At 37.8% G+C, this 21,694-nt stretch overlaps 1 protein-coding gene across 4 annotated transcripts in view; it reads right to left on the minus strand.

Moving 5' to 3' along the window:
* The window catches only part of SUPT3H (SPT3 homolog, SAGA and STAGA complex component), a 257,849-nt gene that overhangs the window by 50,773 nt on the left and 185,382 nt on the right, over positions 1–21,694 (minus strand). For all 4 annotated transcript variants that reach the window (XM_048297277.1, XM_048297276.1, XM_048297275.1 and 1 more), the window contains 5 exons: positions 6,990–7,065; positions 4,215–4,327; positions 3,417–3,524; positions 2,754–2,942; positions 149–259 (listed from right to left, as the gene is read on the minus strand). In XM_048297277.1, the coding sequence (XP_048153234.1) occupies positions 149–259; positions 2,754–2,942; positions 3,417–3,524; positions 4,215–4,327; positions 6,990–7,065 (597 nt within the window). The remainder of the gene's footprint in view (positions 1–148; positions 260–2,753; positions 2,943–3,416; positions 3,525–4,214; positions 4,328–6,989; positions 7,066–21,694) is intronic.

Consider the following 21,694-nt stretch of genomic DNA (forward strand, 5'->3'; position numbering starts at 1 on the left):
CCCAAGAGAATTATGCCACTTTTATAAAGAAAATTACAGTCACCACAAATTGCTCTCAACAATTCCAAAGCTTCTTCATTTGACCACTTGAAAATCAGAGTTCTTTAAGATTATAAATATAACTTTTTATAACTCTGTTATTACGTACTGTGAATGGGGAAAGGGGGCCAATCTTGTGGCCGTAGCGTCGAATGGCCTCTCTGATGTGGCTGGGCTGGATGGCATCACTTTGAGCCTCCATCCCACAGGCTGCAGTGCTCTGCAACAGAAAAACACATAAATTGTTACTAAATCAAAAACACACAACAGACCTACAGTGCATAAAGTATGAAAATAAACCTTTATAAAATGGACCTTTTTTTTTTTCCTGAGGATACACATCATTGCTGCCACACACTACATCAGAGAAAAAAAGCTATTAACAAATTAAAGAGGACTGTTACATGAACTTTGCTTAAGAGATCCAAAGAACACGATGTTAGTCCTCTTAAATATTTCACCTAGTGCTGCTCTATGTTGCAATTGAAAAGAGAAGAAAATTTTCAAACTAAAATGAAAGGGTCATATAAGTCATACTGCAATAACCACAGAAACTATTTTTAAAACATTTCAGGCTCTTATTATGATGTCAAGGGGTGGGAAAAATATTGAACAAGCACCCGAAGTGGAAAGCAATTTGACACCAAAATCACCAATGAGTAATATCAAATTGAAATTTGAAGCTGAAACGTGACATAACGGTGTTAGAAGGATGCAAAAAAAAAAAAAAAAATTACTTCAAACTGGAAAGTTTTAAAATTTCAAATGACTTTTTGGATTCTGGACCCTAAACGGGTAAAAATAAGAATTCGCTGCTACTGGCACACTGATTGTACAATAATTTTCCAGCGATTTTAAAAGACAAAGTTACTCTTTGCTCCTTGCTAGCCAACCTGAAATGTTGGTTTAGGCTCCACCTAGACGCACCTAGACACAGCTGCTTGCCAGAATTCAGATGACTTATCTAATGATGGCTGCTTGGCAATAAATTCATGCAAATTGTATTAGTGACTGCACTGAGAAGGAGAAAAAACTTTAATTATACACTGAAGTTTAATGTACACACATACACAGCCCCCTCATACATTCACATCATATCCTAATGCTCTCAAACTTGGGATATTTTTTACAAAATGTTTTATTTTCAAGAGCGCTGAGTCCACTGGAGCCTATGAGTACACATAGAATTATTCATAACATGATGGCAGATTTTTCCTCTGCTGATTGACATCAATAAAGGGAATATGAAACTCGAATATTTTCTGCTGGACTGGGCCTTCATGGCCTAAAAATAGTATTTTTCACCAAGTTAACTTGTTTGTCTCAATGCCTCAGTTTTATGCAGTAGATACCTAAGAAAATTGAATAAGTCATAGTAACATTTCATTAAAACTCTGCACTTTTTGGAATATAATTATTTTCAAGGGCATTTAGTCAAACGCTAAGAACTTAAAATAAACTCGGGGCACCAGTAAAATATAATCTATCAAAAACTACATCTCCAGCTAAATTTCTGTTCCTAGGAATTATAATGAAAATCAGCCACAGGAACAAAATATAATCAAATATAACTTAAAAAAAGAAGAGGGAAAAGCAGAAGTCTTTCCAGGATTTACTAAAAGCTTTCTAACCAGAGTATAAGAAGGACGGGAGGAAGTTGAACACTTCAGGACTATCCACAGCACTTATGACACCAGAAGAAGAAAATACATCTTTTTCTACCTTATCACTGTAGAAATCACTGGTTTTACCCTGAAAAGTATTTTTTAATAACAAAACACATGATAAAATCCCAAGTCACTCCATTGCTTTTCAGCAAAATGAGCACTGCCATCACATTTCTTCAAAACAGCCCCAAGTGACCAGCACAGGCCTTCCTATCCAGTTTATTTAATCACACTGATTTCTCTTGTGGGCTTTAGGTACATATATCCCTCTCAGATAGAACACCAAGACTCTGCAACAGCAAACAAGAATTGTAACATTTATATTCCGCACTCTGAATATGAGACATCCCTGTTTTATGCAGTTAACAAATATTTAGCTTGAATGGAACCAACTGGTATAAAAATAAAGCAAGTCAGGCAAAGTTGTTAAAGGCAAGGGCCGCAGCCACCTAAGGTTGCTGGGATCAGGAGAATCACAAGCACCTCTTTGCCTATTTTGCTTATGTTTTGCCCCTTAAAATCTGTGCTTGCTGCCCCTGTCAGAGAAGGGGATGATGACTTCGGGTGGTGGCTATTGCTGTGCCTGTAGAGGCGCAAGTTATCTTAGAAGGAGCAGTTATCACTTTAACAAAATTCAGTTTGCAGACATTATTTGGAAAATTTTGCCTAATTCTGATAGAAAAAAATATCAAACCACACATTTGGCCCTACAATAAAAATGGCCATTAATGTATGATATAGGTTAAAATGAATATTTAAGATGAGACACATTATTTACTGTGAGGGTGGGCAGGCCCTGGCACAGGGTGCCCAGAGAAGCTGTGGCTGCCCCATCCCTGGAAATGTCCCAAGGCCAGCTCGGATGGGGCTTGGAGCAACCTGGGATAGTGGAAGGTGTCCTGCCCAGGGCAGGGGCTTGGAACAAGATGATCTTTAAGGTCCCTTCCAGCCCAAATCATTCTGTGATTCTATGATGATTTCCTGAGGATGTTGTTTTAGGTTCTTTCTTTTTCCATTTTTTTTCTGCCAGGATTGTGCCCCAAATACCTTTTTTCTTTTCCTTTGTTTGGATTTAGTGGAGTCCTGTCCAATTCCACCGTTCCCCAAGGCTCCTGAGGGGGTTTTGCCAAGGTGTTGCTGCCCTGCTGATGCTGGGGGGGTGGGTGTAGGGGGTGGTGTGTTCTCAGGGGAGTCAAGACTGGTCTTCACACCCGTAGATTGCCCTAAGAGATGTGGCTGTAAAAGCAAGATGTCAAACAGCCATAATATAATCAAGTCACAAATAAACCCCACCCCAATTATTTCCTTCTCAGATTTCCTGTTGGAAGAGATGCAACACAGAATTTGGTTTTCTCATTCTAGAAGTTACTATAATACCTGCACAATATCAATGCATGCAACACAGCACTTAGTGCACTTGCCACTTTTGAAAGCTTTAATCTCCAAATCTGCAATACAGCCTTGAATACAGAGAGAAGGAATTTTCACCCAAGAAAAGAGGATTTTTATTTAATTCTAAAGATGCTGCTAAGAATTTAACATCCAGAACTATAATTTAATGTCTTTCTATCTAAATACATAATTTCAAAGTTCATAAACTCCATAACAGAAGTCTGTATCAACACCACAGTCAATAATGTCTACTTTGGAAGAAAATACATGTCAAAGCAAAACATAAAATGCATTAATATGTGAAAAAGCAAGTTTTACCTCAGTAGAGTTGTGGTACTGTATGAAGGTGGCAGATATGGCATGACTGAATGGATCACCAGCTTTGGGAGCCATGTCCTGTTTAACCAAAAGAGCCAAGTCCACCAGCTGGAGGGGCAAAACAGGTGGGGTTACTGACATGGTACTAAAAATGTCACTGTAATAATGGGAGAGTGAGGGTTGTGGGTTGAGGCAGAATATTCTTAGTGTTTCTCAGATAAAATAAAATTAATCACACATTTCAACCTCAAGAGCCTTTCTTTTCCACTTCTGTAAATACATGGAGCAATCTATCTACCCAAGAGGGCTTGGCTTGGCACTAAGGTAACATTTTGTTTTCCAGGAAATCCTTCTTTCTAATCCAGTTGTGCAATGGGATTGAATGAGCCTCACTGCACTGCCAAAGGTCACATAGCAAAGTGTGTGGTTTCAGCTTGGACTTGAAAAAGGTTCATGCTGGACTCCCCCTCTCTTCTGCAGCCATTATAAAACATTTCTATTTGTGTATGAGATGGATGAACACAGTACAGCACACATCTATCACACAGCAAATTGAAAGGCAGACTGGATTTTTGAGCTGGTCTAGCAGAAGGTGTCCCTGCCCATGGCTGAGGGTTGGAACTGGAGGAGCCTTAAGGCCCCTTCCAACCCAAACCACTCTGACTCCATGAATCCAGTTAGCTTGGGGAGCTGAATGAGTGACTGCAGTTTTGAAGGGGTTTACAACCCAGTCCCCGAGGCTGAAGTACCTCCAAGAGTAATTAATTAATTTTCATCAGAGTTCAATCAGTCCCTTACCTGGGCCACAGTCTCATATGCTAAATATGCCAAAATCTCCATTGCAACTGCATTTGGCTTTATTTCCATACTGCTACAGTCCAACCAGTCACGGAACTTGGATGCTTTCTTTGCTGTCAGTTAAAACCATAAGGGCAAAAGGAAAAGTTAATGACAGGTAGGCCAAAATAATCCATATTTTTGGGTCGCAGAAATACTGCCAAAGTGAACCAATTAGCGTGAGTGTGATTTCATTGGCCAAAGAAGGAATTATCAAAATGGAACCAGTGGGAAAAGACTGTTATTTCATACATTTTGGAGACACATAAGTACATGGAATAAATAGAAAAAACACAAGTTAATCAACGATACAGGAGATTACAGAATAAGGAAGGGTCAACCTCAGAGGAGTGTGGACAGGACAAACCTGGTTTAGAATATATTACTGTAAAATAAATAAAATTATTTCATCACATCTCTGATGAATGAGAAAAAGCACTAAAAGAAATCAACACAAATATGAGTTCAGATAAAACTGATATAATTGTATTAACAACAGCAAAGACAAATGAAGGACAGAAGAACTTGGAAGTCCTGGTGTTAACCTTACAGGGCTGAAGTGCTTACAAGTGAGCCAAAATTATTTGTAGAACAGTGTTTTTTAAGTTTGCTTTGGATATAAAGAAATAAGGATAGATGAATAGTCAACATTCATACAAGAACTTCACACTGGTAATGGTGAGATCAGTTCAGAAAAAGGGCAGACAAAAATATGGGACAATGAAATGTAATATTTCCTTAGAGAGTAAAAGGAGGGCAAAGAGGATGATCTTACTTAGATCAGTGGTGGACAAGATGACCACAGAAGTCTGTGGACAGAAAGGAGCTCTTAAGGCTCTTAATGAGGGCTGTTTGTGAGACAGAACAACCAAAATGAACACAAGGTGGAAAAATCATCTGAAATAAACAGATGCAACTCCTTCAAAAAGAGTTTTCAGTCAAGATTAAAAAGCTACAGACAAGTCAGGTGTTAAACAAAAAAGAGGTCAAAATAATGGTTATTTTTATTTACAAGGGAATGAGAAGGCAACAATGCATCACTAAAGAAAGAAAAAGAAACAAACAAAAGAACCGAAAGAAGTATGAGAAGTGTGAAGGTCACAAAATGATCACAAAATGTTCCCTAGAATTTAAATTTACAGTTCTGTAGTACTTGATCCTTTGAGGGACCTTTTCTTTTGCCTGTCTTTAAAAGTGCAGAAATATCTGGAGCTGTGATTATTAATATATATATTTTTAAACAGGTTTTTTGAAGTCTCTTCCAGGTTTATTCTCTTGTGACACAGTTTTTATGGGCTTATATTACAGTAATATACTTCTTTAAACACAGTAATACAATCATTTCTTACTGGAATAAATAAGTAAAAAATAGCCTAGTGTTAGTTTTGAACAAATGTTCTGCATGGCCTTTAGTAGGTTCTGTCTAATTGAGCTCATTTTGTGCAATTGAATTTGTGCCCAAGTCTCTCTTGGTACTATTTTATAACCACTGTAATTCTCTTGTTCTTTAATGACATTAAATGTCAGTGAAAAAGAACCATATAGACATGGTCATTTAAAAACACTGTGAAAATAGCACTGAGATATTTTTATAGATCACAATCTCCTGGTCAGCAACATTCAATTTTATTTTGTAAATTTGAGATTTTTATTTGTTCTGTCTCCAGATGGCAATTTTGGGGGTTTAAAAATGACTTTATCACAAACCTCTCATTTCCTGAAGTCACCCTAATCTGAAGTATCATTTTCTAATGGCTCACAGATGTGTGATGCCAAATTATAACTAAACATAAAAAACATATTGAATTAGGAAAAGAAATGCTTACAAAACATGTTTTCCTACATTTGCTGACATTTGCTGATGGAGAACAGTATCTCAAATGTGTCATTTATTTGCCATAAATGAGTCACTCTTTCTTTGAATTTAAAAGGAAGAACAAGATAAGGTCTCTCCTTTAAAGACACCACTGTGTTCAAGTCTGTGTTGTAGAATCATGTGCTGTTTTGTCATGATTTTTACTGGCTCCTTCACCTCCCTTTCTCTGACATTTGACCTAAAACCTTAGTCATCACTTAACCGCTTCTGTAATGATGTTTTGCTACATGATCAAGCCCATTAATTTACAGCTCATTATAGTTGTGGCCCACAAGTACTTCTAGTAAGTTGGTTTTCAGTGCTAGTAAAGCCCTAATTCTGTCATCATGTTATTAGTGTTGGAATGGCGTATACTGATGAACTTGGCTAATGGTGAATAAATTCCACAGCAGGAGCTTACAGCTTAAAATAGAAAAGACTCTTTAGTAAGTTCTTTGTGTCTCTGCGGATCGGGAAATAGAAGCAAAACTTGCTGCTCTTCTCTAATTTTAGATGAATTCCAGAAAACCTGCAGCCATGAAACTTTGCTAGTGTGCCAACTTTAGCACCACCACGACAGACTTCAGGCAAGTGTGGTTTTAATCCATTAACTCCTCACTAGATCTATCTTTGCAGTCGTCCCCACCAGCTCAGCATTTGAGCACAGAGAAAGCTTGGTAAATAGTCAAATAAAATACTCTGCCTGATGGCCTGAAACTGTGCTAAATTAACTGTTCCCAGGAGTTACACAAAGAATTTAAAGTTTTATTATTGCAGATGAAACAAAAGTGCTTTCAAAAAACATGAGGTTCTGGTGTGCTCTCTATTACATGAAATAATAATCAAACATCTTAATACAGTGCAGCCATTATAATACTTACAAAAACTCAATTGCCGACTTTCACAGAATTCTGCATACTGGACCGAGTCCATGGTTCGTGTTTGTCTTTCTGCTCTCTGACAAAAGAGTAAAAGTACATGATGTACCTTATTCCAACAAGACTGCATTCCACAACAGAAATTATAGCACCAAAGCGCCCTCGCCACAACCTTGAAGCAACCCTCCCAAATTAAACATGCATTGAACAAGTCAAGATGCAGAAATATAAACCACAGATGGGTTATTAGTCTTGTGACTTAAATTTCCCAGAGGAGAGTGTCAATTCCTATTTTCCAAACCTGCCTGCATGATGCTCACCCAGCCCAGTGGTGAGGGCTGAGAGGAGAGCGGTGCTGAGCACTGCTGCCCTGACCGAGGTGCACATTTAAATTGAAGCATATGAGTACTGTGCCTGTGTTTACAGATGACCATACAAGTCAAATGTTCTCTTGGACTGAGGCCAACACATTCTGCACCAAGCAGAACTGAACCTGTGTGTCTAAACTGTGAAATTAATAAACTCCATCACACCGATGTGTCATACAGAGAGAGGCATTGAAGTGCCCCTTCTCACGCTCAATACACAGTAGTAAGTGGTACATCTGTCTGTTTCTTTGTTTTTTCATTGTTAACTTATGCTTGCACTTTTATACTTCTGAACACCTCAGTAAAAGAAAGGAAATTAGATTGAATTAGAGCTTGTGGGAGAAAAAATATCTTCAAATGTTCACTACTGCATTTAAGACTATATTTCACACGGAGTCCAGTGCCAACCAAAAAAACGAATCTCAAAAGAGACAAGTTATGAAACCACAAACACTATGCACACCCTCCCCTCCACATACACAGGATGCTGTAATTGAATCATGATTGAAGCAGCACTGAAGTCCATGGTTAGGTCTGAGCAGGTGCTTGAGCTCTGTTTACTTCAGCAGAGCAGGGGTGATTTTCACAAGGTAAAGATACGGTCTCCACAAGATATTAAATCCTTCACATAACAGAGGCAGGAAGCAGTAGTCAGATTAAAAAGAATGATTGTCCCTGTCAGAAGCAGACAGCTTAGTCCAATCTCTCAATCGAGCAGATTGTTCTAAACAACAAGGAAAGGAATATAAGTGTCTTCCAAACTGTAATCCAATGAATAAATCATCACACCTGAACTATCACTACAGCTACAAAGTGGTGCCCGGAGTGGCTGATGGCACCAAGACCGTGCTTGTGCACTGAGTCCGTGCAGCTCAAGAAACCATCCACAAAGAATGTAAAGCACAGGTGTGCTCACACCAAGGACAAAAAACAAGGGAAAAACCACACACACAGAGACACAAATTTTGCTCTAACGCCTTGAACAATTTTACATCTGATGAAATCAAAATGGCAGAGTTCTTCAATCTGATTTAATAGAAGACAAAAGGGCTATTGGTAACTGTATTTGGAGACATATATATATGTCTCTATGCTATACAACTTGCATTTGGCCTTATCAGCTCTCAAATCAGGGGGAAAAGCAATTAAATAAAACTAGTACTTCAAATTCACAGTTTCTTCCTCTATTCTCTGCCTTTTAGGTCACTCTCCTACAACCATCCAACCCATCACTTACGAGATCTGGTTCACAGTCAACATGTTCAAATTAGCTGTAAACTAAACCACAAAGTAACCAGGAACACACGTGGGTAGTCCTTTCTTTTCTTATCTACCCAGTCAACCACTTCTACTGTATTTGGACCTTTAGTCATCACACTAGAAAAACAGTTCTACTCAGGCATTTTCCAGTTCTCCCATGCATGGTTCTGGCAACCTGACTACATTTTGGGGAGGTGCCATTTCATATTAGTAAAAAATTTCAGTTAATCCATTCCAATAAGATGTTAAGTCGAGATTGAATTTGTATTTCTTTACAAAGAATTTTCACAGTCCACCCTGTAACTTCAACCCATTACAGAACTCAACTTTGCCCCTGAATTAATTCAGCTATACTTTTGAAAAACTGAAGGTATCACAGAGATAATCTAATCAGAACTTCTGGATAGCACAGGACACTTCTCATGTAATACATCCTAAAACCAGCAGTCCTAAAATTCCTTGTGTAATTATGCTTTATAAAAGCCTCTAATTTGGGGTTTAATTTTTATATTTAAGAGAGAACTGCTTCAAATAATTTTAAAAGCTGGGGTTTTTTGCAATATGGTATAAATTCTATAAATTTATAGATTATAGGATGGTATGAATCCTATTTTTTTCCTGTTGCCACCTATATGTTAAGCCATTGGCTATTATCCTTCACATCCAGCCATCCCAGGGATTTAAAAGCCCTTGAAACAACAAGGAAGGCATAGAGAAACAAAATGGTAATGTGAGGAATTATGCTTCAAAGTACTATCTGAGATGATAAAAAAAACCCAACATGTAGAAATTTGACAAGGATACTTTAACTTTTACAGGAATCCCATAATGTAATATGGAAACTACAAAACCAGATTAATCCCAAAAGCAGTTATGTTAAATTAAATGATTTAGCAATGGCTACTCTCAGCAAATAAACTACAAAGCTCTGATAATGCAGACTGTCAAAGGCTACAAGCTTCATTATAAGTATTACAAGTTTCTTTATAAGTGAAAGAGTCAAACGTTTATTAAAAAAAAGGTGCTGCTGAGGGATTTTTCCAATAGGGACTTTATTTCTCTCTACAAATTGTCTACAGTAGTTGTCTAAACACTGGATTTAATGTTGTTCTTATATACTAAATAAATACTTTCAATTGATTTCTCTCTGTACGAGTATTTTTATTTAGCAAAATTACCTAAATATGTGAAATATAATTGGTTTTTTCCTTCAATTCTCTCTTTAAAATAATTCTTTCTTAAAGGTGGATTCCTGTGTGATGCTCTAAACCACCACCAAATAAAAAAGTGTTTGTCATAAATAACAGGACTATACTTTTTTCTTAACTCATTTTAACAAAAGAACCCACACATCATGCATGCAACCTCACAGTCTGAAGGATAAGGACAGACATTCCTTCAGTCCTACCAGTTTTAGAATAGTCCATAAATAACCAGCAAATGCAGGAGAAATGAACAGATGGGTGGCACAGCTGGGTCATCTTTAAGGAAACGCCAACCCAAACACAATATCAGATCATCTTTTTCCTCTTCACTTCTCAAGATCACAAGTAGTACTTTTTTTTTTCTCTTACACCATCCCTGCTTTGAAAAAATGTAATGTTCCCTTACCTTTGCACTCCTAAGGTATATTTTATAAACTCAAAACGAATCAATTACATGTGATAAAAAAGGAGCAGAAAGAGTGAGCACATTACTGTGAACACAGCATGACTTCAGACCAAAAGAGTTTAAAGAAAATGGGATTGAGTGTTGGGGAAGTCACAGAAATTTTGTTGAAATAATTTTATCTGTAGGTCTAAAGGAGATCTACTTATCCTTTTTCACAGCGCTGGCTTTTTTTTTTCCTCTCAACTATTTTTTTTGAAAACAAGAAATTACACAGGATGTTTAAACTAAGAAACAACTTCAACTTTATACAAGTGAAATTTTCCAAATTTTGTTGTTGGAGGGAGCAGCAAGTCACTCCAACATGACAGAAGTCCTCTTTCATCAGAATAAATGCTACTTTGCTGAGAATCTTTCTGACATGAAGAAGAAATAGTGAAACCTCTAATGAAACTCCAGCCTGAAGCAACTTCAGTTTGAAAGCAAATACAACAAATGGCAGCAATGACACTGCTCAGCTGGTTTATCAAAAGAATTAAAAGTAGATAGTTTTTTACTCCCTCTCTAGTAGTACTAGTCACTCTAAGCAGTTAAGAAGCTGAGTTATGTGCTGTACAGCAGAGTTAAAATACTTTGCATGCTTTCCTTGGAACATGCTGAAGGATGCAGTAGATAGGACCTGGCACCGTAAACGTCTGCTTAGTCTTCCAAAAAATGTGTTGCATTATATCTTTCTTTCAGCATAAAGAACTAAATAGGGAAAGGAAAGAAAAAGGTAAAGAGTTGCACATTGTCACCTGCCATCCAGGATGAAAAATAATCTTATTTTTATTCCATTTTGAAGCTTTCACACTTGACATACAAAGCTCTTTGTGTGGGGGGAAGAAGGCAGCAGGCCAAATGTTAACTTGCTCACCGACTGCTCCGTGTTTGGAGGAAATGTGCCGAGGAGCTGCTAAGCTGGAACATTTGAAAAACGTATGTGGCACAGCTGGACACCCCTGTGCTTGGCAACAATGTTGGGATGAAGGTGCTGGCTTCCCAAACCGCTCACATATTCATCCTGTGGTGTGATTTCCTGATTCCCTCTGCTCAAGAACTCTCATTGTGGGCCTATCGTGGCTTCAAAGGAGCCAGGTGGCTACCCCAGGAAAAACCAGAGCTGCCTTGCAAGGGCTGATATCACCAGCATAGAATGCTAAATAATTTATTTTTTATTTAGACTAGAGAATGGCAGGGCACTGTGTGCTGTGCCTGACAGCTCTGGGGTAGGAGGACAAAAAACTGCAGGGTGGTCAAGGCCCAAATTGTAGGGCGGTTGTAGGGCAATGGAGATGCTCAGAGGCCTGGAGCACATTTCCTATGGAGCCTGGCTGGGAGAGCTGGGGGTGTTCCAGAGAAGAGAAGGCTCCAGGGACACCTTAGAGGCCCTTCAAGTGCCTAAAGGGGCTCCAGGAGAGCTGGAGAGGGACTTTGGACGAGGGATGAAGTGACAGCACAAGGGGGAATGGGTTCACATTGGCAGAGTGAAGGGTTAGATGGGATATTGGGAAGAAATTCCTCCCTGTGAGGGTGGTGAGGCCCTGGCACAGGTTGCCCAGAGAAGCTGTGGCTGCCCCATCCCTGGAAGTGTCCAAGGCCAGGTTGGACAGGGCTTGGAGCAACCTGGGGTAGTGGAAGGTGTCCCTGCCCATGGCAAGGTGTTGGAATGAGATGATATTTTAAGTCCCTTCCAAGTCAAAACATTCTGTGATTTTGTGAAAAATTACCTCAATTAAAAAAAAATAAAACCTGAGAAATCAAGAACAAGGTAGCTCAATACTGAAGTGTTTACCAAATATGCTGAAAATACATTTTTAGTCTTCTGAATATTGACATTATCTGAGGATTATCACTATCTGAAGACTTCTGTTACATAGAGGAAACAGGTATTTACTGTTTTGAAAATCCCTTGAATTGGTAAGCAAAAAAAAAAAAGGGGGGGGGGGAGGGGGGAGGTTGAAGAGTAAGCATTTTCAAAGTTTAAGCTTACTCAGAGTTTTATACAGAAAATAAAAATGCCACTCGGGGAAAGATCAATAGGTTTTGTAATGTAATACTTGATTTGGCTATAAAGTACACACATCCAGGGGATTTTTTTACCCACCTCTTATAGAACATACCATACACTCTACAGCAGCCATTAAGCTGAACAAATCTGCATAGCAAACTTGGGGCCTTTGATGTAATAAAGGCTTTGAATGCTCATGTGATTAGAACAAAGTTCCCAATATTAGAAGAAAAGATGAGGTCTTTTTCTGGTAGACCCAAACTGAACTCAATTTTAATGTATTTTCACAGTAAAAATAGTTTTTCTTTTTTCTTCACAGTATTATTAGCAACATTCCCTGCAATAAACAGAGTTTAAGACCTTAAAACCTTAAAAATCTCAACTGTTACACAGATTTTAAGGATCTACAACTGTAAACGACAAGAAAAAAGAAAGTGAATTATTAAAAGTATTAAATATTAATTAAAATATACTTTAAAAATAAAATTATAATTCTTTATTACAGAATTTCTGTCCAGAGACAAAAGATGGAATTCACTTGAAAAACTGAAGACCTAATTAGTCATCTAAAGTCCTTTTATAGTAAAGAAGACATTAGACACTTTCAGTGAACAACTTCATCCTGAACTCAGTGTTTAAAATGTCAAATGAATGATATCTATGAATTTGTCTGGAGTTCATCAGCTGTAGCCATCAGCAATGGAGCCTGAGGGATGCTGGATTAGGTCTACTCTGCACAGCACAGGCATCCTCAGAAATGCCAAATGAATCCTCCTTTGATGAGTGAAGGGTGAGCACCACCACCACCAACAGGGCAACTTCCATTTCAGGGCTAAGCAAGGGCCAAAAGTAAAGAATGACTCAGTAAATTTGGTTCCTGCTCTGATCTCCAAGTAATGCAAGAATAAACAAAGGCAGCTTTGTGCCCAGCTGAACGTTAACTCCATTCATCTCCCCGGAACCATGAAACATGTAATCTAGCAATGTGCAGATAAATAGGGGGAAGGGAGCTGGAAGAACTATTTAAGATTATGTAAAAATTTCAAGGGAATTATGAAGGAAGAAAGCAAATGAAATTGCACAGACAATAACAAAATGAATGGATTAATTCCCAGCAGTCATGATCTCACTGCTTAAGGAATAAATAAAACTGACCTCGTGATAGGGACCCACTGCCCCTGTAATACTTTGCCCTTGAACATATGCAAAATCTACACATACTGTATTTATTTGAACCAGTTCCATATCATATCCAAATTCCTTGTCTAAATTTATTACTGCTAGTCTGAAATGTGGAGCAGGAACCTGGAAACGAAACATTTCCATTTCATGGAATACCTTTGATTTCTACAGGAAAATATTTTTTTTCTTCTATAATAAGTACCATCATGAATTTTGTAAAACTATGTGTTAAATTTATGGCTATCTTCTATCAGTGCTTTCCAAAAAACATAAAATAATTTTGGATAAACTATGCTACCAAATGAAAAAAGTTATGTGGGATATATTGATATATTAATATATCAAGACTACTGACTTCCTTCACTTTTCTGGTTGAGGACATTGTAGCACTTTTCTGTGGTTTCCATCTGGCTGTACATGAAAAACTTTACATACCATGTTAATATGAGGACACCTTTTTATCTTCTGGATAGCATTCCTCTGAAAACTTACCCTGACTCTGTATCCATTTGTTAATGAGGTTCATATAAACAGCTTTAGCACCTCACCAGTAAATCTTGCAGTCATCAAAACAGGGATCACTGCAAGGCATGGGAGACACAGACAAGCAAAGCAGCCCCTTTTGCATACTGAGCTTTATATTTTTTCTCTTAGTGGCAGTCAAAATCAGCCATCACACTCTATTTTTTAAATATTTCTTTTACTTGACATGCTGTTTGGTGTGGCCAGAAACTCAAGGCCAGAAACTCAAGGAATGGCTTTTGCTCCAAGGCTGTTTACGGCCCTGGATGGAGGCTGGCCCAGGCAGTACAGGCACAACACACCTCACACACTTCCTCACCATCCTGGGTGTGGGAGAGAGCTGGGAGATCCAGTCACGCTCCTACTGATCCAAATGGAATGGCAGGATGTGAAAGGGGTTGTTTCAACCCTAAGTTGACCTGGCAATCAATCCTAGACATACTCAGTTTAAGTGAAATTCAATTCCCAGACATATTCTATCTATTCATCCAGCTATAACATGGCCAGAAAAATTCACTCTACAGCCACAATTTCTTACCAAACACATCCACTACAGTTTATTAAACTGAGCACTAGGGAAGTTTGGGAACAGCTGGGGATCAGCCATCTCACTCACTGGCTTTAACTGGTAAATTCAAATAGGAGAATAAACCTAATTTAAAAAAAAAAAAATCATGGTAAAGCTGACCTGTTAGTAGACACCATCAACATATGGTTCTAAAAAGACTTTTGAGAGTTTTGCTAATGTTAAATGAGAAATGAAGGAGGAAGAAGTCCTCAGGAGCATTGCTCTTACTCTATGTTGAAAAGGAAGGGAAGTGAACCCAAGGTACATACTAGTAAGAAACAATTGTGATGAAAGTCATTGTCCTGTAAGGTTAACTCTGTGAATCAGGCCTGCTGACAAACACTGTGAAATGCCCTCCTGAAGCTTCACTTTAAAAAGAGGATCATAAGAAGATTAGGGAAAATTTTGACTGGCAGAAAGCAGAGTAAGTTTCCGACCATATGAACAATACATATTCATTTGAATCCTGTTGTCTTATTTTTAATCATTCTAATTATGTCTTTTCCCTTCCCTTGAATAAAAAAGACTTGTCTTGTATCCATTGTCAGTGGAACAGCCAATTCTCACAGTACCTGCCTTTCTTTGGGATAGCACCATCCTGAACAAGAATAATTACCATTCTGTGCAGGAGATTCACAAGCAACATAATGCTACAGGCATATCCATGCAGGTATCCTTGGCAGGTGATGTTCTTTCAGTCAGAAAATGAAAAAGGTTTATAATTAATGGGGTTTTTTTTTCAGTCAGGTTGCTTCTTGAAAAAACTTTTAAAAAAATATTAACTTTCAAAATAATGGTAAAACATACACACACAAATTAGAAAGACACAGAATTTTTGCTATATGTACAAGGAATTTGGTGTGCAGTATAGCAATCCACTTGCCAAGTCTAGATTTGCTCTCAAAACTTAGAGATGAAACCCTGACTCTGTAGTGTCCCCTGTAAAACTTCCATTAATATCAATAGCTGTAGTGTGCCATCCTACAAACACCTCCCCCAATTTAAAGTTACACCTACAATACATGAGTAAAATAGTTTAGCTCAGTCATTTTCCATGAAAAATCAGAATCTATCAACTTTTATGATGAATTTGTGCAAGTATATTAATTAATGTCTTAAAGGAAAACATTAAAATTAATTAATTAAAACTAAAATACATGGTGCTAAATGCTCATATACATTCTGTCATTGGCATATGACTGGAGAATGCAAAATTACTCTGATTTATTTTGTCTGGTAGAGTCTGCTGTAACCAGAGAACAATACAGAGTGGTACTCAAAAATGCATTGCTTCCTTAACACCAGAAGCATACAGACATTTCTCAACTTGTGGTATTTACACCACTGACTCTTAATTCTGTGGTTTGGGCTTTAGTCCTTTGAAAAACCTTTCTAATTTGATAATTGCAAGACATGGAACTCCAGATAAAAATCACATCACAAAATTCAGGGAAGAAGTGAGTCATACACTGAGCTAAAGAGGAAATGCTTCCCTTAGAAAAACAGTGACCAGGGTGCATTGCCTGAGATGTGCAGGTCCCCACTAAAAGGAGAATGTGGAGCTGTTGGAATGGTTCCAGAGGAAGACGAAGATGTTCAGAGGGCTGGAGCACCTTTCCTATGGAGCCAGGCTGGGAGAGCTGGGGCTGTCCAGCCTGAGAAGACTCCAGGCAGACCTTGGAGCTCCTGCCAGTGCCTAAAGGGGCTCCAGGAAAGCTGGAGAGGGACTTGGGAGGGACAGGACAAGGGGCAACGGCTTCCTACTGCCAGAGGGCAGAGTTAGATGGGATATTGGGAACAGAATCTTTGTTGTGAGGGTGGTGAGGCCCTGGCACAGGCTTCCCAGAGAAGCTGTCGCTGCCCCATCCCTGAAAGTGTTTAAGGCCAAGCTGGATGGGGCTTGGAGCAACCTGGGATAGTGGAAGGTGGCCCTGCCCATGGCAGGGGGTTGAAACAAGAAGTTCTTTAAGATCCCTTCCCACCCAAACCATTCGGTGATTCTTTGATTTTTCAAAGCAATTGCTAAGAGATGTGTCTCAAATCCACAAGCTAAAGTTGGCTGCTCACTGCCTTTTGAACGACCCAGACTTCCTGACCAGAAAAAGAACTGGACACAAAATTCAGAACTCCTACCTGGGTTCTGCTGCTAATTTGACATCTGAGCATGGCCGAGTGCAAATGAAGGCTGAATTAATAATATTTGAGGCTCATTTCAAAGGTTATGGTTAATTTGCATTGATCCTAAAGTAGTGCAAAGCTTGTGTGTGGTGATGTGCAAAGTTTGTGTGTGGTGATGCCATGATGCACCATAGCTGTGTATTCCCAGCTTGCACAGGCTGGGGGAGAAAAAAAGCACAATCAAACCTCACAATGTGCCAAGTATGAAGAGTAAGGAAAGGAGACCCTAAAAATTGCTGTCTGAAGTGACAGGCTTTGAACAAAAGCATGATGCTGTTTTTGATTTTAACTCGGACTCCATTCACTGAGAACAGAACTTGGCCCAATGTGAGTATTTCCTTTGTCAAAATTAATGGTATTATTTAATATTGTTATTTATTTAACTATGCAAAAAATTCTATGCTGCTATTCATTATTGTTTCTTAATTTCTTTAAATACAATCAAATTTGTCTTCATAGTAGCCTTGTGAGAATTATCTCCGCTATATACATGAGAAATAGAATCATAAAAAGACCATTTTCCCAAATGCAGTTTAATTGGCAAATGCTTCTTTTTTTTTACCCTACTTTCTCTTTTCTCTTTCTAATGTTAGAGAGGAAAAGCAAAACATGAAGATTCTGGGGCTTAACAACATGATTTAGCATTTGGAATTAAGCTAATTTAAACCATCAGCTAATTTGACTAATTTGGAACAATCTATTTAGTTAGTCCCTTATACCATGCCCATTGATAAATATACCACAAAATTATTAAGCATTTACATAAAACCAAAGAAACATATGCTGTCATTAATTCAAAACAATCCCCACCATCCAAAGCCACCACAGGAGTTCTCTTACTAAACATTCCCATTCCCTTCTTTGGAGAAAACACTGGGAAAACTGAAAAAAAAAATTTTTTTTGAAATGCATAAAATTTTCACAGCAATACTTAAACCAGTTACATTCCATTCTGCATTGGAAGCAGAACTGAAACTTTTAGATGAAACTTTACTGATATATCATTTAAAAGCAGAAAATTCAATACTTTAGTTTGTGAACACAGGTTTTGAGAGTTTGGTTAAGATTGGAGGATGAAAGTCAAAGTGAAACTCACTGACTGGTAAAAAACTATGCAAACATAGGCTGATGTTCTGTAACATAAATAGTAAAGCAGCAAACCCGCAGTTTTTTAATATGACCTCCCAAAGAATTTTCTCTTAAATAATCTCACCCATTGCATGGCAAAACAAACCAAGGAGTTGTTTTGGGGAGCCACGCTGAGGCATCCCAGCTCACCTTCGACAGAAGAAATGGTCCTGCATATCCTGGTCTCCTCTCTGCCCCCCCAGCACCCATTCCTACTACAGACCCTTCAGGCATTTATAAAAAATGAGGTACCATGACAATAGCTTTGATGGGAATTTCTTCTTTTTTAAGTGCTGAGATGAGGGGAAGGAGAGCAAAGAGAATCTACTGTATATGGGTTCATTACCATAAGCTTTACTGATAGTTTATCCTGTTTCCTAACGAAAGCAAAAAACCCCCACCATGTCTCTATTAAAAAACCATCAGATTTGGTATCCTGGTGACACTTTAAAGAGCACATTATGTGGGAAAACAAAATAAACATTTACCCTGGCAAATGAAAGTGAATTTGGGTTTTGACATACTTGGCAGGAAGGTAGAATTATATTCATGTCAAGTATGCAGAAAAACTAATATAATATTTAAATATTTGCTTAAGTAATATAGAATTTAAAACAACACATTAGAATTAACATTTTTGTGAAATATTTTAAAGTTTTTTAGTATTGGACAAGCCATGAAAGTAATACCTTCAGCTGAAATTTCAGCCTTCTGCAGCCTTTGTTACACATTCCCTTCACTTGTAAGGTGGGAAAGAGTCCTCATCTTCCACTGACAAGTCTTTATTTATATTTCCAAGACAAAGGCAGTTCTTGTGCTGATGGTTTAAACTGATAATGAGTATATGCAGCTTTCCAAAGAAACAACCCTGGAGAACCTGAATCTTACAAATATTGATATAATGAGCTAATGTTAACACTACCTCAGCTAAACCCTACAGCAGACTTCTATCGTTCCATATATGTGTGCAATTATTTTAAACATCCTTTAATTTGCAACAAGATTTGATTCAGTGAAGACAGACCTTCATATCCCTCAGAAAGTACCTGAATGACAATGACCTCTGAAATTCTCAAGTATGTTGAATAATGTAGTACTAATTAATAAATTGAGCTGGATGTGGGATGTTATAGTTCCAAAAGTAAGGATTTTGATGTACTGTCTAAATATACGTATATTGGACTTTCCTTTTTCTAAATCTAAATTTGTATTAGCTGCACGTACCCACAAAAAGAACTTTTACCAGTATATCACAACTATAAGTAATTATGAAATTTCAGGTAGAATATTCTGATTTACTTAAGAGTATTTAAAAATATTTATTTATGATTCTACAATTTGTCCTATTCCATTTATTTATTCTATCTATGACTCCATGATTTAAGAAAAAGCTTTGCCTAATTTTAACTCATTTGGAGACATATGCATAATTAGAAAATATCTTGAAACATTTCTAAATTGCCATAATAATATGATAATAATTCAAAGCAACAACACCAGTCTTCAGTGTAATTGTACACCGTAGGATTACATAAATTTAGATCACTTTAAAATAATTCATTTAAATGTAACCTGATTTGTAAATTTAATTATGAACTGTTAAATTAACTGCTGGGATTTTCAGTTTTTCTAAATCAGCACAGCATCTCTGAGCCCCATCATAGGAGAGAAGTCACTGTTTTATTTCTAATTATCAATTAAAAGTGACTTTATAAGGAGTATTCAGACTGTCAGATATATATATACAAAAAAGGCAAATTTAGGGAAATTTTGTTTCCATCATCCTAATTTGCAGTATCTGATACACTATTTTTTATGCTGCATTAATAATGGCTCTTGAACATAATATTCATTCAACCAGTCTATTACATAAATAAACATCAGGACACAATGCCCTGCATGCATTCTTAAAATTGTTTACAGTGAAAAGAATCCCTTCCAAAGGAGTTAGCACCTTTCAATGCAGCATGCAAAATATTTAGTCAATTCCAGAAGGGAATACCATATAGAAAGAATTTTTTTTTTGGTTCTACTTTTATGCTACAGTTGATCTTTAAAAGGTAGAAAGCTTTGAATTCAAGAACTTTGCAAGAGTTCCTCCTGAGAAAAAAGCCTTGGCTTTACCTCCTGTTCAAAATCAGCTACAGAAATATCAAATATTTGCCATAGTTAAGATTGATATTCCTATTACTGGCTACTGCAAGCTTTGTAAATGTAATGTGAAAATGAAAATAATTTAATTGTTGAAATGTCAAAACCTGTTCACATTTCTGGAGACTTCTCACATTTTATTTAGATTTTCCTGGAGGTTTAGGCTGACTGAAATGAAGGATTAGGGAGTTTTAGGGAGGTGGAGGGGTTCCAAAGTGAATCAAAGATCTATTAAAAAAAGAAAACTTTAAAAAGTCACATAGCCCTACTCAGAAGAATGGAAAAAATGTTTTCAGCTCAAAATATTACATTTAAGAATTTAACATCATTGGGATGCAAAGAACAATATCTTTAATACCAAGATTCTGAGGCATAGCTTGGAAGGTTGAAGTGTATTTAGAATTAAAGGTGTAGCAACACGAACAGGCACGGTCTAGCATCAATTACTTGACTGTGCTCTTAGAAGTTGCTATAGACTCTCATGCCATCACATATCCTGGAAAAAAATTACTCTTCATTGGTGGCATCTTGGATTTCTCAGGGTTTCTGAGTTTTTCTGATATTTTTAGAGTGAAATTTAGCATTTCTCAAAGATGCTAATGCCTCTGCAGCATTTTTGTCTCTCTTAAACACAGCTCAGGCTACCAAGGCTGGCAAGGCACAAGAGCCATCTCCCCAGTGCGTTCCTCGAAACACTGGAACCAGCAATCAGATCCCCAGCCTTGAGGTATGTCGAGAGTTAACTCCCCTTTTAAGAAGGGTGTGATTAGTAGCTGGAAATCTGCCTGACTTTAGTACATCTGAGGATGCCATTGCAATTTTCAGATATAAAATAATTAGCTGATGATATGAGCTGACAGCTAATACATCTACAATAAACACAAAAAAAATTATTTCCAAGCGGATGTAAGGGAATGTGTTCTGTTTCCAGACTGTTTGATATGGTCTGTGTAAGGAGCGAGGGCTCGATACCAGATGCTGGATGTTCTACAAGCTTACTCTGCAGATGTCTGCAGCCTGAGAAAATCAACTGTGCTTTGAATAACACTCCCAGTAAAAGCATCTTCTTGTCAGAGTCGCTGTATGATATAGGATATGGATCCCACACAAGTGGATGAACTGATTTTAAATAATACCATCTGACAATGGGAGAAAAAACTCTCAGTAGGTCTGACAAAGTCCTGGAAAGGCTGTTAGCCTTGGGAAATAAAATCCAGCCCTCTGACAGAGACTACCCGTCCTTCTTTCGTTTGATCAAATGGAAACCCAAATTTAATGATTGCTTCCGAAGTTCCGGAGGCAAAGTTTCAACAGCACTTAAATGCTGCTACCAAGGAGTCCCTGTCCCTGCCCCTCACATGTGCCACTCAAAAGCAGAGTGTGGAGAAGATGTTAAGGAATTATCTGAGAACAAAATATATGTGTCAGTAGATTTTTTTGTATGGCCACTTTGCATTGCTTTCTTGCCATTGCTCTTGTAGAAATGTCTTTTAGCACACCAGGAGTGCAGCACACAGGATACAGACACCAAAGAAGATACTGTGTCCTTCCTTATGCCAGAGAAACGACAAAACCCTGCCACTACCTGCATCAAAAAGTTAAAAGAGCTACATCTGAATGCATAAACCCACACGTTCATCTGTGGCCCCCTAGTTGACCAAGATCTTCCTGAATTCACATAAATTATTACCCA

The sequence above is a fragment of the Corvus hawaiiensis genome, chromosome 3 (genome assembly GCF_020740725.1).
Source record: "Corvus hawaiiensis isolate bCorHaw1 chromosome 3, bCorHaw1.pri.cur, whole genome shotgun sequence".
NCBI classification, from domain to species: Eukaryota; Metazoa; Chordata; class Aves; order Passeriformes; family Corvidae; genus Corvus; species Corvus hawaiiensis.